This window comes from Larus michahellis, chromosome 2, assembly GCF_964199755.1.
Source record: "Larus michahellis chromosome 2, bLarMic1.1, whole genome shotgun sequence".
Classification (NCBI taxonomy): Eukaryota; Metazoa; Chordata; class Aves; order Charadriiformes; family Laridae; genus Larus; species Larus michahellis.
In genome coordinates this window covers 137,962,405-137,978,449 of record NC_133897.1, presented here as the reverse complement: position 1 = coordinate 137,978,449, position 16,045 = coordinate 137,962,405, and the positions used below count along the sequence as shown (strand labels likewise).

The 16,045-nt window shown below is 41.2% G+C and overlaps 1 protein-coding gene across 4 annotated transcripts in view; it reads left to right on the top strand.

The window, feature by feature from the left end:
* Positions 1 to 16,045, top strand: part of ZNF704 (zinc finger protein 704) — a 116,840-nt gene that overhangs the window by 95,867 nt on the left and 4,928 nt on the right. Inside the window, exons 8-10 of one of the 4 annotated variants that reach the window (XR_012585760.1) lie at positions 810 to 904; positions 3,305 to 4,651; positions 6,367 to 14,606. Coding sequence is in view for 1 of the 4 variants with exons in the window: in XM_074577331.1 (XP_074433432.1) it covers positions 810 to 904; positions 3,305 to 3,416 (207 nt within the window). In the remaining 3 variants the exon portion in view is untranslated. Of the gene's footprint in view, positions 1 to 809; positions 905 to 3,304; positions 14,607 to 16,045 lie in introns of those variants that run through there. The other 3 variants (XR_012585762.1, XR_012585761.1, XM_074577331.1) reach the window with 3 other exon arrangements.

Here is a 16,045-nt window from a genome sequence, read left to right as displayed (position 1 = left end):
TTTTAGATGTAAAGTAGTTGTGGCCCTTACTCAGGAGCCAAATAAGACCCTAGCAGTAAATAGTTTAGGAATTATTTAAGACCAAGCTTTATGCCATGTGATTACTCAAATAATGTTGCCAACCCCCAGGCTCATGTAAGAGGCTTATTTGGAAAGTCAGAAGACCAAACTAAACCTGTCACTGGGGAACGTTTGCAAAGGAGGACACCTGCTGAGAAGGATTACAGTGCAGAATAAAGGAAATAATCCAGTGTATCTTGTGAGCAGCCTTGATCAGAAGGGCCGCCCTGCGCTCCCAGTAAAACCTTGAGGGCCGCATCGTAACTCTCCTGCAGCAAAGCCCCTTCTTTGTCTCTCCGCAAAGAGTGGTGTGTCACAGACAGGAGCAACACTTGAAATCCCTTTATTTTACCGGGGGTTATTGGTATTGATCTCAGCGCAGGCTGGAGTTTATTTTTCCGGTTGTTTTCTCTGTTTAAGTTGGAGAAAGCTTTCGCAAGAGCTGTTCAGAGTTGTTAAATAAGACTGAATGCATTTCCTCTGTTTCCCAAAACCTGAAATGATGCTGATCTGTGTTCTGGTTGGCTGTGTCTGGATGACTGGAAGTACAGGGAAACGTAATGGAACTAATATAACATACCTAATGCCAAATGGTCATCTTTCTAAATAGACCTACAACTTACTTGTGTTGTATGTGATAAAATAACCTTTCCACCGTGCGTCATGAACTGCATTTTCTGGGAAAAGTGTTTATACTGCATTGGTATGTGTATGTTCTTCATAAGCAGCTTTTTTGTCTGTATTGACAGGTCTCACCAACTCATAATCGTCCTGCAGGGAGTGGAGAGCAGAAACAGTCCCACACAGTTCTTTCATCACCGCCTAGAGTAGCATTTGGCTTGAGGTATGGGACCATTAGCTCCTGCTGACAGGCCAGCAGCCTCCAGACCCGGAGGGCATTTAGTAAATAAGATGTCAGTGGCCAAAGGAACAGAAAAAAACACACCACCAACCCTGATTGCAGTTGTCAGGCCGTTTCTTACTAGAATGCTTCAGAGTAAGGGCTCTGGACCTATTTTGCTTTTCATTACCATCAAAGGTAAAGTCCGGGGGGAAAGTGAGCTGTTGCGAAATGACAAAGGCAGGCTGTGAAGCAAAACTGCCGGCCTTACGCCAGGCACGTCTGGAGTTCAGCTGCGGATCTAAATTGCCCCGTAAAGCGACGCTGCCCAAATTCCCTGCTCCAGCTGAAGCATCCTGACCTTCATTACGGGGCTTTGCTTTTTTCCCCTGAAAGGCTGGGCTGTCGAGAGTGTTCATCCCCATCCAGTCGGTATGCTGTTTGGTTTCAGCTGAATTATAAGAAACCGCATCTTACAATAAACTAGATCAAAACAAAGCTTTTTATACCTTGTCTTCCTAGACATAAGCTACGTTCACTTCCATTAAAGCTAACTGATTGCCTGCTTTAAAAGTGTTCGAAAAGTTATGTTAAAAAATCAAAGTGTGATGTTAAATTTCTTACAGTAAAGAAACTCCTTATTTCTCACAGTCGTAAAGGCGACTGTACCCTAAAATGAGACAAAAGGAAGATTTCACGCTTTTCATTTTCTTCACGACTCTCAGATCATTGCGTATGCTACAAACCAAACTTAGGATCTCCCCAATTCATGGATTGTGCCCATTCATGAACGTTCAGTAATCAAAAAAATGCATAGGTACGCAAGAGAGGAATCACCAGGCAATTCCCATGGGTGCTATGCAGCATGTAATATGGATATTAAGCAATTCTGTCTCGACAGTTATTTAATTTAAAGATGCCAGGACAGAGGGCACTGCTGTAGCAAGCGTTGGGTTACTTGTTGTAGTATTGCTCCTCAGGTTTGCTGGCTTGCTATGTGTTGAATTAAAAAAAAGTTCCATTTTAACAGTTTGATCATTTTCTAAGCTTGTGAACTTTTGAGTGTTGTTATAAGATGGAAAACATGACAATCATTACAGCTTTAAAAGCCACTACTGCCTTTCCTTGCTGACTTTGGGGAGGACAGAGAAGGAGCACGGATGAACGTGCTGCAGATGAGGGCAAGGGTTAAAACTTGATTTCAGTCACTTTTTGTTGTTTTGCAGTCAGTGAGCTCAGAGCAAGCCATGCAGGAAGGACTGGTAAAGCATCGGAGCCGGTAGCTTTTCCCTTCTGCATAGCAGCTACCTGCTGGTAGTCAAGGTCTGCTGCTCAGAGCTATGCAAAATATTTGTACCACAGCTCTCAAGCAAAGAGGACTTAGATTCACAGAATGGTTTGGGTTGGAAGAGACCTTAAAGATCACCTAGTTCCAACCCCCCTGCCATGGGCAGGGACACCTCCCACTAGACCAGGCTGCTCAAAGCCCCATCCAGCCTGGCCTTGAACACTTCCAGGGATGGGGCATCCACAGCCTCCCTGGACAACCTGTTCCAGCCTCACCACCCTCACAGTAAAGTATTTCTTCCTGATATCTAATCTAAATTTCCCCTCTTTCAGTTTGAAACTGTTACCCCTCATCCTATCACTATACTCCCTGATAAAGAGTCCCTCCCCAGCTTTCCCATAGGCCCCCTTTCAGTACCGTAAGGCTGCTATAAGGTCTCCCCAGAGCCTTCTCTTCTCCAGGCTGAACAACCCCAAGTCTCTCAGCCTGTCCTCATAAGGGAGGGGCTCCAGCCCTCGGATCATCCTCACGGCCCTCCTCTGGACCTGTTCCAACAGGCCCATGTCCTTCCGGTGCGGAGGACTCTAGAGCTGGACGCAGTACTCCAGGTGGGGTCTCACCGGCGCAGAGCAGAGGGGCAGAATCACCTCCCTCGACCTGCTGGCCACGCTTCTTTTGATGCAGCCCAGGATGCTTTCCGGACTTTCTGCCTGACGTGACCTGGACTGCACTGTAGAATAGCTGTGACTGTCCATTACGGCTTGGCACTTCCTGCGGCTAAAATACCATTTATCTAGACCGGGTTTAGCCGCTGGCTGAAGTCAGGGCTGTATGTTCCTGGGATCAGCCCTGGAGCAGAGGAGAGGGCTCAGCAGCTGCTGCAGAGGCTGTAGAAGCCAGGTGAGGAGATGGGCTGGTCCCTCGGAGCTGTGGGGTCGTGGCCATGTGTCTCTGCTTTGTAAGCTCCCGCTTGACTCAAAAACAACCCAAATCCCTTTGAAACGCTGCGGGTTCTCTGCCTGCTACGCTCCATTGGGATTGTTGTCCTGATTTTAGGGTGATGAAGCAAAGCTATGAAACCGTCTCGTTAACCAGCTTCCCTTTCTCTCTGACAGGAAGCCTAGAGGGGAGGGGAAAAAGTGTCGGAAGGTCTATGGGATGGAGAACAGAGATATGTGGTGCACTGCCTGCCGGTGGAAGAAGGCCTGCCAAAGGTTCATCGACTAAGGATTGAAATTATGCAGAGGATTTGGGGATGGGGGAGGACAACAGCAGACCCAGATTGCTGCAGCTGCACTGTATCACTTCCCACTTCCCCTCCAGTGATGTGGTGTTGGGAGGGTTTTTTTGTTGGTTTTTTGGGGTGTTTGTTTGGGTTTTTTTTTTAAAAAAAAGCTTTGTATTTCAAAGTGAAGCACTTCTAGCCAAGGAGAAGCACTAATCAAAACCTGTGTGGAGCAATAGAGAAAAAAAAAAAAAGCAAAACCAAGAACATACAACAAAATTCTGTCTTATTAAGTATGGAAACCAGAGCAGCTATTAGTGTTTTCCTGTAAAAGAAAGGAAAAAGTTAATTTTTTTGCTAACTCTGAGCTACTTGCTCCGTAGGATCATTTTTAACCATTTCAGTCTCTGTGCTGTGAACGTCTGTATTTGCTAAACTGAACAATTTTTCCTTTCCTGAAACGAAGATCTCTTTTTGAAAGCTTTCTAATAAACACTTCTGAGTCGTATAAGCTACAGTTTACTCAACAAAAGCTGTACTAAGACTGGAGACTGCAAAGTAATTCTCCTGATACAAATGATCATGATTATATTATATTTTTGGAAAGGGGGCCAGGGGAGGAGTTGGGATTTTCTTTGGTTTGTTTATAGGAGAAAAGCAAAGTCTGAGTTTGCAAGAAGGACAAGCAGCGCTCCTGGAAGGTTTTTAAACCAGGCACAGACCGGTGGAGTGGAACAAAGTAATTTAAGTACCAAATTGGATTTTGATCCTCTCGAGGAAGAAAAGCAGCAACGGAAAGTCACCAGCCGATACAGTCGCAACAAGAAGTTTAGGGAAGAAATCCAGCGATGCTTGATTGAAACCCGTAAGAATATAATGGGGCTCCAGTAGCTTTTCTTACCGCTCCCCTGTTTCCGAGGGAGGAGGGAGCAGTTGGACCAGCACGTCTGTTGCTGCAGGAGGCCTATAAAGAACTGGTACATGCAGCCACCAGGATGATATGTAAAACCTATTCAGGGACACGATCCAGCCCAGCAGTTCTGCTCTTGCTTCCTTTTCTCTTATTTGAGAGAGTGTTATTAAGATAATGGTCTGCTCAGCTTCCCCCCCCCCCCCCCCCTTAAAGTTACTAAGATTCATTTGATGCAAAAAATTGGTGGAGAAAAAGAAAATACCCCCTTTCCACAACATCATCTCAGAAAAAGAAGTAAAACAGCAAAGGAGCAACGTATTTATGGTAAAAGTCCATTTCTTGGCTCATTTTGATACGCAAATGGCCAAGTTCCTCTACTTGCAGTACTTGGATAGATTTGGGTACTTTAGTTTCTCTGTCCATTAGAAATTATACACCGGGATGCGGCAAGCTGGTGTTCTGGCTCAACTTGTATCGAATTACCATTAATTAACAATTATTTCAGTGCAAAAATAAAGTGAGGATTTATTAGGGTATGAATGTATATGATTAAACAATACTTGCCTGTTAAACAAAACAAGACACCTTAAAAAAAAATCAAAGACAGAAGCAAAACTTCGCCTATTAATAGAGGCGTGAAGGCCCACAAATTCCTCGATTATTTTCTTTTATACCATTTGAAATGAGACCAGATTTATTAATTATTTTTTTTTAATTATGTAAGCCAGCTCATTCGCACTGCAATAAGGGATTCTAAGTATCCAAACAGCTTTCTGAAATCTGGCCCAAAGTTCACTTGATAGCTTTATTAAGCGTGCATCGCTGCTTATGCCCATGTAAAAGCACAAAATAACAATGCAGATATTTAGAATATACGCTACAAAATCAGCAAAGTGGTACTGAGGAGTAAAATGTGTAACAGGAGCTACCGAAGGTTATCATCTGATTTTCTTTGAACAAGTTAATTGGGCAATCAGGTGCCTAATTTGAGCATGCTATTTCTGCAGTTGTTTACAAATTGTGTAATTTACATGCACAAGTGGCAAGACATGCTTGCATGCACGCAATTACTTGATTATTTTTTGCCCAATTACGTTCCTAAGTCATTTAAAAAAAAAAAAAAAAGAAAAATAGACTCTGAAATCTAGTAAGACCCTGAGATATAGATACACATGTGTGTGTATGAGTATTTTTTTATATATATAAAAAACTATATTATATAGTTTTATATATATATAAAAATCTGGGATCAACAGAGAGAGGAGGAGAAAGACTGTTTTCTTTATAAATGTAAAACAAGACACTAAAGGTCAGTGGATATACATAGCCACTGGTTTATTGTCTTTCCTCTTAGTAAAATGTGGGTCGTGGGTTTTCTTTGGATGTTGTATTTTATTCAATTTCCATAGTAAAATACCTCCTAGTAATTCACAGTCTTTCATCTTCGAACACTGAGCTTGCTGACAGTATAGTTACTTTGGTAGAACTTAGAAAATTTGGGACTTCTCCAAGATACTCCTGCCAATTTGCCCCTCCATTTTTACAAGCACTCCAGGACTAACTATAAAGCGTTCCATAATTAATTTGACTATTGTTAGTCGGACAGTATTTGCCTACGTATTTGTTGTTCCCTCCTTTTATATTTTCCCTATTTGCTTTGGAGGATTTTTTTGAAAATTATGTATCAGATTGTATATTGTTTCTATAATGTCATGGCATTGTGAGCACCTTTCCTGAGGGCACTTTACGAATTATTGTAATAAGATTATTCTTTATAAACTTCTGCACAGAAGAATGGTTTTGTTGCCAGACCAGATTGCCCTCTGGTAAAAATTCGATACGGATTTCGTAGCGGCACAAAAAGCCACAAATCATCAAAATGGGCTAGAAAGTTGGTGTTAACAAAACAGAGGACAGAAGACAGCTGATAAATCCTGCCAGGACAAAGCTAAATTACCAGTATTTTTTACACAACTTTAATCAGCAATTTATATTAAATCAGTTTTGCATCTTACGGCTGTGGCATTTTGATTCAAAAGCAGGCACTCCCCGAGTTACCGTGTCTCGTCCGTGGCCAGCGACAGCGAGAAGGCACGGCCGGCTGGACCTGCGTGAAGCGTTCACTTGTCGCTTTGTGCTTTGAACTCCAAATACTTCACGTGGCACGAGCATTTCGGCGCCCGCCGAGGTCCCTTTCGGCCTCCTGTCACACCCAGCACGAACAGAAATGTCAGCAAAGCCTTTCCCGTGCTGGCAGAACCGAGCGGAATCTGGAATAACCTCTTCCACTTTTCAGTCTCTTGCTTCAGTGTTGCTTTAAGCTGCATCGCTGTCCTCCTAACGTCCGATTCATCTCAGGCTTCTGCACCAGCCTCTCCAAAAGAGTCAGATTTCTTTGTTTTCCCAAGGAAGAGCTGGCCTGAATGCTTTGGTCATTTATCATCATCGAACGTGCCATTCCCCCTATTTTCGGTGTCTCTGTGGGAGGTAGGTCATTGTCTCTGACCTCCTGGTGAAGTCAGAAAGAATGGCCTGAACTATCACGCGGTCTCTATATGCTACTGGGATTTGGACGTGGGTTCATGTATGTCAAGAGCCAGAACTTCCCCTCGAGATATAAAAATGGAAGGATCTATTTTATTGGGTTTAACCACTTATTAGTATTGATGCTGGTAACAGAAATTGCCAGCATAAGCATCAGAGTGGAGATAAACTGTATAGATCCCAAATATTTTTCTTCAGGAGTTTTCTTGCTATAACAAAGCTATTTCCCACTTCCCCATCCCCCAAAAGATCTGGAAAAGGAGATAATTTTAGAAGTGGGAAACTTTATTGGCAATTTTTAAAATGTGGCTGTGCTCCAGCTGCTCCTGTATGAAGCTATTGGATGTGAGAAACTCGGACCATCTCAGTTGTACAATGCTTTCCGCCCAAAACAATGTGCCTGATTCTCTAGTGCCTTGCACAAATGTAACAGGATACACAAGATGCAAAGTGAGCAAATACTCTGCCATTCCAATTTGCAGGTTTACACTTACTTTTAACCAATACCAGTTGTCACCTAGCAGGTACCCATTGTCGTCTAAGCCAGACCTGTAAGCCCTGCTTGTGTGATTGAGCTTAGCAGAATGCCTGTCTGTTGAATTACTTTTTCCAAATCATTAGGTTGGTATGAACGTTGGCTCTCTAATGAGCTACAGATTCCTTGCACCCATTTACTCTCACCAGTGTCACTTTGTTCATTCTTTCTCCCCTTCATTTTTTAAGGTAACGACTAGGTAGGCAACACAACAGGAGGCAAAGCTTTAGCCAGAAGTTCTTGTAGAACCTGCATGGAAGAACGGATTCCAGCTCCATGCAACATCCCAGGTGTCCTTGTCACTGACTTTATTTTTTCCTTCATTCTGATCTAGTGCGTCAGGATAGTTTTCTAGTTCTTGCCATAGTCCGGGACCAGCTAGAGTGGCCCTCTTGAGAATTCAGGACAATTGCTCGAAGTGTGGCAATACAAAGCAGTTTCTTTCTTCCCCTGCCTGTAAATATGTTGAAACACCGTCTCAGAAACAGGAAAGCTTGCTAGCCATGTGCGGAGACAGAAGAGGTTGCCAGTGAGGTCTGTTGGTTCAAACTCCAGTCATCTGTTGGACAAAGTTGTGCTGCGCCTTTTCTTAGAAATATTTTGGTAAGGAAACATTTGTAAAGTCTCATCTTGGTCTTATATTTACACTTTATTCAATCTTCCTGGAAGGTGGTAGCACTGCAGCTGAGACCTGTAGGGAGTATGGGATTTAAGTGTCAGGATTTTTCTGGTAAATAACTGTGGGCTGTTGCAAAGCATCGTAGCATAGATTTTGTTCTGCTCTAAGTTCAGGAGAGTTTTATGGCACCTTTAGCAAAATAGCTAGAAAGTAAGTCATGAGCAAAAATTAATCAAGCTGAGGGTTTAAATACATTCTGTATCTGCCAGACGTAAGCGGCCCCTTGTCTGCATCTGTGTGGAGCTTGAAAAGCTTCAAGATTGCAAAGGCGGCAATGTGCAGCTAGAGTGGATAGTGCCCGCTTGAGCTGGGTTTTCCGTCTTAGACTGCGTACAGTGCTTTCGCATTGACCGTGCTCCCTCTTGCTGCTATCCAAATGCAAGATTAAAAAAATGTGTATCTTCCACTTGCAACTTTTTTGAGTTTACTCCTCAGTATGAAAAACACTAATCCTGTTCTTTGTGCTTCACCCAGACCATTTTTAATAGCAATCCAGAAAAACCCTGGAAACAGAAGTCGGTCTGTTTCTGATGGCACCAAGCAAAATACAATATGGTTTGCTCGTGCGCTTGCTCATGCTCACAGCAACAATTCATTTGGCCAGTTAGCTGATGGAATGTAAGGGAATGGATAAATTTAGTAACAAGCCAGTGTTCTGCTTTTTTTTAATACGTCTTAACACCAAGAATTTTTTTTGCTACTGTGTTTGAATCTGAATGTGAGATCTCTCATATACCTTTGAGGGAAATTAATTTAGCAGTAGAAATGCTGTTTCAGCTTTCCTATTACTTGGGCGTATGCACAAGATTACACTAAATGCGGTAGGCTTTTGAGATTAAATCCAAATTCTTGATGTAATTCAATGCTAAAGATGGACTTGAACATTTTAAAATGTTTGAATGTTAGTGTTTACCATTTGCCAATCCTCTTAAAAAAATCAGGTTTGACTTTGGAGTCCTTATCTTAGTATGTTACACCCTGCAGCAGTTAGTGTATGATGTGCAATGGTCAGATAAACAAAAAGTACCAAAATGTTTGTAAAAAACTGCCTCGGGAAGACAGAAAAAAAAAAAGATAGTTAATACAAATTTCCTCAGGGAATGTAGAGGGCTGTAAAGGCAGGATGCAGGTTTATTTGAATGGAAGATATCTAAGAAAGGGATTATTTTTTTTTCTATTCTGGGCAAAATTTAAAGAGCAGTATGTCATTAAAATTAAAACAAAGCACTAATTAATGAATATGGTCTAACTTAATGCTATAGCTTATAAAGTTCCAAATAGAAAAAAAAGATGGTAGATGATTAAAAAATACATAAAATGAGCTTGAACCGTAAACTAATTACAATATAAATCCATACACTTGTATAAATCTTTTCAGGATCTACTGTAAATATAAAGGCTTCTTGTTCCTATAATTGCTTGGTAGAAGCATACTTTGTCTCTAATTGGATTGTTGCCTTAACAAATTACTCCAGCAAGCAAAAAAATAATACGTTAGCGTGGTATTCTGGCGGTGTTGAGTACTCCACTTTGCAAAGTGCAAAAAGTCTACATGAAATTAAAAGAAAACATCCCACCACTTTTTTTTTCATATCTGCAAAGGTATCAGCTTCAGTAAACCCAAGGTTTTATTGAACCATGTTAAGTAGTATTATGAAGAAATACATATGCAAATTCTCAAATTTTTCTTTTTTTTTTTCGTATGCAAAGAAATTATTCTTGGTCCATAATAATTTTTCCTATGTCCAGGGACTCCATTCTGCAAATTCCCAAATATTTATACTGTAGTGAATAAAAATCACAATCTTCAATATTAGGACCTAAAAATGTAAATAGCACCTGGCATCAGAAGTTTTAGTATCAGCATTTAACTGTAGTAATTAATTCGTACAGTGATGCCACCACATCCTTCAGTGGAGAGGTGCACATAATCTATAAATTCGCAGGTCTGGCTGCACAGAGGTAGAACCACTGGTATTCCACAACAAAATGTAGGCTTGGACTCATCAGAGCACTCAAATAGGTGTTTTAACTTCACTTGCAGAGTTTGTTGCTGAAACTATCCATGTTTCTAAAGTTAGGCATGGATTTTTATGCTCCTCTGAAATCAGGCCTTGGCAAGAGCAGACACTCTTACGGCTTTGTTTGAAATATGCACTTTGTAAGACAATCTGTCTTCTGATTTTATGCAATTTATCTTGTATTTAGAAGACCAGGCAGATTTAGAAAATCCTTTTTTTTTTTTAATTATTTTTTGCATTGCAAAGGGAAAGTGAGAAAGACGACAAGTTGAACTGTACATTTCAGCATGTGAAAGCATTGCTTAGGTTGGTAAAAGGTGTCCATTTGCCATCACGCGCAAAGGAACTTATTTGAGCACATCAGAAAAAAAAAATGCATGACAAGCAGGTCACATTATATACATTTATATAGTTCTGTCTGTATGCCCTGTACACTCGACACTCCTCCAGGCAACTGGAGGCATACGAGCTCTGAGTATGCAAGGAAATAAATAAGTTTACCTGAGAACTTTCAGAATACCGTGCTTTTAAGCCACAAGTGATGTTGTCTATATGTGATTTTTAGTGTTAAAAGAAAATAGACAGTAGCCTTATTAACAAGGTGCAATACTTACAAAGGGCTAAATTACGGAAACAAGTAGTGTGTGTTTGTACATCACTGCAAAATGTGCACTCTTTTAAAACTGACTTTGATAGCACTGGGATCTTATTACCTCTCTGAAATGATAACGTCGGTATAATTTTATAACCATTTTATTGTACATTATGAAACAGGATTTGGGATTTCCTAAGAACCAAAAAGAGAAGAAGGAGGAACTGTAAATCACGTAGAATAGTGAACAGTGGTATGTTGTTTTACATGGCAGAAGTAACACAGTAACAGTTACAAATTCAGGCTTACTGAAAGAAAAAAAAAATTGTCTTGCCCTTGGTTACAGAGATAGTTTAGTCTGAAATTTCCCGTGGTATCATGAAAATGCCTACTTCAGTGTTCGATGTTTGTTTGTCTCTTGCATTTTATTATTGGGTTTTATTTGTTTGTATTCTGATTGTGAGGACATTCCTAAATTATCAATACTTGGCTTGAAAATTGTATTCTTTTGAAAATAACTTTTGAAATTGAGAGATTTCTTCATCATACTGTACAGTCTTGAGTGAGATCATACAACATGATCTGCTCCAGCTTACGTGGAGGGTTCATGCTTGAGCCAGCCAGGTAAGACCTGGAATAAAATCGCTCAGAATTGGATCCCAGTAAGAGGAAACCAGTCTTAAGCAGAAAATTACAGAAGTGTTTTGGTTTGATTTTTTTTATAAATTGCAAGCCTGATAAAAAATCTTGTTACACAGTTAAGAGCAAAATGCAGATAGCATTGTACCTAGCTGAGCCCTTGAAGCATTACAGGTTTTCTCAGGAGACTTGCAATTATTCCCGCGACTAAGTGCATTGATTAGGACTGCTCACACGGTTGTAGAACGAAGGCATTGGGGTTTCCTCTGTGTCACTATTTCCACTGTAATTGGGAGTGTGAAATTGTGAATCTCATTTTCTGAGTGCTCGAGAATTTTGCTCTTAGATTTTGCGAGAGGGATGGATACGTACCTAGGCACACTTGCGTGGCTGTTGGAAGATGTTGGCTCAGTTTCCAGTAATACCAAAGTGGCAGTACTTTGGATGTGTCACCTAGTGACAGATTTAACAGCTGTTAAGCACATGGTATTCAGCCTGTATGTAATCCATCCTACAGGAGGAGGTTTCAGAATGGGATCCAGGAGAGCCAACCTGCTGTGAAGGGAGTCACCACCGTAGCCCATGTGCTGTCAGCAAGTGCTGGAGCAAGTGCTCTACTACTTGTGTCCAGCTTGAGGGAGGTGGTTATCTGCATTCATGCACGACCCACAGTACAGAATGCTCTCTTGAAGAATATTCTTTCTTTCAGAGATTAAAATAAAACTGTTGGAGAACTTTTGTCATATGGAAGGTCACTGACTAAATTACAGTATTGTCGGAGCTGAAATCAGAAGTGGTGGTTTCCCTCCTTCCAGAGCCATGCTGCAGCTCCCTGACTAGCCGGTGGGAGCATGCTCCTGTCTGGGCTCTTGTGGAGCCCTGTAACCTTAACTCTGCCCTTTTCCCAAGACTTGCTGGAACCAGCAAAGAGCCCTAAAACCAGGCCAATGTGAGTTTGACCCCCAGGTAAAGGAGACTCTTTCCAACTCTTTCCCAACTCTTCTACTTGCTGAGTGAGTGATTTATTAGCCCCATCACTTTCCAGTGGCATTTCTAACACAGCACCAGCCACCTCTGCATTTGCAAGGAACCAGATGTTATCTTTGTTAGGCATGAGGTTTTAGGAATATTATTTTAGATTTAGATCTCTACATTTCACCTAACGCTGTAGTTCAGGTTAAGTTGGCATAAGCTTGAGCTGCTGTTAAAAGAGCTGTGCCTACCCCCTGGCAGAGACACTTCTAGAGAGAAACGTCCTGGGTTATGCTGGCGTGAACCACTCCTAAAAGTGCAGTCTATATAAAATGCCTAAAAGCTAGGTCATTTTATGGCTTGCTGAGTTCATACCTCTGCTCTTCATGTGGCAGGCATGATAATACTGCCTTTATCCCACCCTGGCTTGGCTGGAGTCTCATTAAGGGCCTGGAGTTGCACATACTCCTACAGCAGCCAGCTCAAGAGAGCTCCACTAATGGCTGGTTGCTTAGCACTGCTAGAATACCATTAAAACAGCATTGATTTTGATATGAAATGGGATCTGTAAGGGAAAAAAGAGGATTTAGATCAGTAATCCTACATGCAATGAGTCTTAAGATTGCATCTTAACTGTACCACGGTTTTGCTAAGCAGATATTGGAGGAGTTAAGGGGCATGAAAAGGAACCGTATTGGACCTTGCTCCTCCCCTGACCCCAGGGGCGTCCTGGAGCCCGTCTGATGTTTCTCAGGGTAATCTCAGGCCAGGCAAGGTTTATTGGGGGGTGGGGAGATGTGACCTCTGTATGAGATCTCTGGGCCACAGAAAACCAGGGTGTACTTCTTATCCAGACATGGCAGCAAAGAGGAGAGATCCTCGGCTGCTTTGCTAGTGCAGTTTTTCAGTCTCTTTTTATTACAGCATCAGTGTAATAACAATGGGAACGCTAAGGAAAAGGTAAGAAGATAACTGTAAGCGTCAATTGCACTATGTTTTTTTTAAACTCTTTGAAAAAAAAAGCAATTATGTTTTCTTGTAATCTGCTACTCATATATTATTTCATCTAAGGAAAGTATATCCATCACAGAAGGTGGTGAATTTAGCACAAGTTAAGCAGCTGTAGCAAAACAAAAGCCCCGTTGACCACTGTTTATGAATATGGGATTTCTAATACACTCTGCTTGCATGAGACTGCAGTAGTTAGATCCATGCATCCTTTTGTCTCGCTTCAGTCACAAAAGGGAAATATCTGCCCAAATATATTGTTCTTCCTTTGTTTCCTATCAAATATTGTTTTGGAGAATGTAAAGTAAATTTAAGTTCTTTTTTTAAAAACATTTTTTCTGAATTACTATTTTTAGAACCAGAGCATTTTCTCTTTCACTCATTGTAAAATTACTGAGCTTTAATTTGCTCTGCATTGCACTTTATCTATTTCTTTACTTGTTGGGCCATGTATTTTTGATGTACTAAACAATAAAGGTTGTGTTGATCTAGTTTTAACTAGAAATTTACCATGAAACTGAGATGTTTTATAAAAATACAAGGTCCATAAAATACAGCAAAAAAACCTATTTAAGTTAGAGACATTTTTAATGATACGTTGAAAAATATAGCTTCTGAAATGATTTACCATTTGGTAAATTCGATACATTAATGGATAGCATGGTTTTAAAATGGAATATGAATATGCAGGAGACAAAGTTCAAGACATTGTGTTTGCTTATATGCAAAACCTGCATTAGTTTAATTGATATGGGTCTTAAAAAATTACCCTAATCTAGTTTAAAGAAGTATAAAACTATTTAGTAAGCAGGGTTAAGATGAAGAGAGCTCACAGAAGAGTTGAAATCGGTTAAACTTAATTACCAAAGAGATAATTTTTCAGTACGCTAATGCAATGCTGTATAGTCTGAGAAGCTCCTCATCTCTGGAGGGGCGACACCACCAGAAGCTGTACGTGAGTTTGCATTTTCTTGCTTTACACAGTAGCTCTCCAAACTCTTACACTTACAGGCCCACTTCAGGTTGACAACAGTATTTCCATTTGTTTTTTCCCCTCTAATATTGGGAACTAGTGTCCCAAAGACAATCTTCTTGTTCCTAAATGAGCTAATGAAGAACTCATCTTCCCTCTGGTTTTACAGCCCTAATACCCTTGGATGTAATTTAGCTTAAGAATTTTTAGATGCCCGTTTCAACAGTTCAAACAAAGAACAGCTACTCTGCCCCAGCACAGAATCCCTTCTAATTTTATGGAGTATATTGAAAAATAAAGACCTTTTTTACTTCTACTTTGTCCAAACTCTTTATTCCAAATCACACCTAGAAAAGTGGAAGTCTGCAGTGACTGGACAACAAAGCACACGGCAGTAAAAAGGGGTGAGAGAGCAAGACAGCGATGCTCTCATTTTCTTCCCTGGGTGAGTCCTTCCTGGGCTCCCCTCTGCCAGGCTGATGAGCGTGTGCGTGCACAGACCACGCATAGCTCTGAAGTCCTTGACACGGCAGTGTGAAATCCCTGGTTTGTCATCCCAGAGTCCCCAGTTCCTTTTAAGAGACGTTCAGACATTCTGCTTTTTCATTTCTACATCCATAGGTGAAAGTAAAAGGTAGCTGCTGCTCCAATAGCATGAGTACAGTCTCACCTTGAGTTGCAAATGTATCATCTTGATATTTTTAATCGAGCTTCAGTTTCGCCTACAAAAGACGTGCAGGATCCAGGTATTTCTGCACACTGTAAAGCTGTTGTGCCCTTTCAGGGACTAAGAGGAGTCCCTGGAGCGTGGCAAGTGCACTGCCAGTGGCATGCAAGCTGTGTGCTTAACCTTGGTGAGCACCATGATACCTGTGCTGAAGAGAAGGCACAGATTAATGTTACCTACACCTCCTACCAGAAATGAGTGCTGCACAGCGCTTCTCAGGTCTTGCAATTGTGAAAAAACTAAGTTTAAAACCTTTGCACTCAGCACAGGGTGTCTCTGAAAACACAATTTGCATTTGGCTGAGGAGCAAGAGCAGTTAACAGGCCTACTCCAAGGTGGCAGTCTGTCAGGCAGCACCAATAACAGCGCTGTTGCCTGGCTAGTTTTCTCTTTTCATGTATGATTGAAGGAAAGCATAAAAGAGAAGACTTTTGCATGTAGACAGTACTCGTTTGCAATCTGATTTAATTCTGCCCTCTGGGGGCAATCTGTGGGCCAGCACAGCAGATTTAGATAAGGTATTTCCACACCACCAGTGACTCACACATTGCAAAACCTGTTTCTTATTAGAAGTAGGTGCTTTTTCTTTGCTTGTTCTTAAGAGAAAAATTCCACGGAACAATAAAATGTCACCATGCAGACCTTCGTTGAACTCTCATTGTCTCCCTGTGGCGCTGGCAGCTGGGGAGAACTCCAGAATTAGAGGACCTTGGCCATAACTCATCAAAACGCCTCTGCAGTCTATTGCCACTGAAAATGTTTTAGTCTTATATAAAAAACATACAGACTTGGGCTCTCCAGAATTCCTCTAAGAATTCTGCTGTTACTTTATATGAAAAAAAGTGTTAAAAGCTTTGTGTTTGGCATCTGAGTCGATTCTGCCTGCTGAACCAAGAGCACTTCCAGTAAACTTCAGACACGTAGGGAGTCATTCTCAGTGCAAGTCATGATGCTCCAAACGTTTCAAATCTTCTTCTTAAATTAAAAATATCTGCAAAATTAGCAATGTGTATATTAATGCCTGAAAG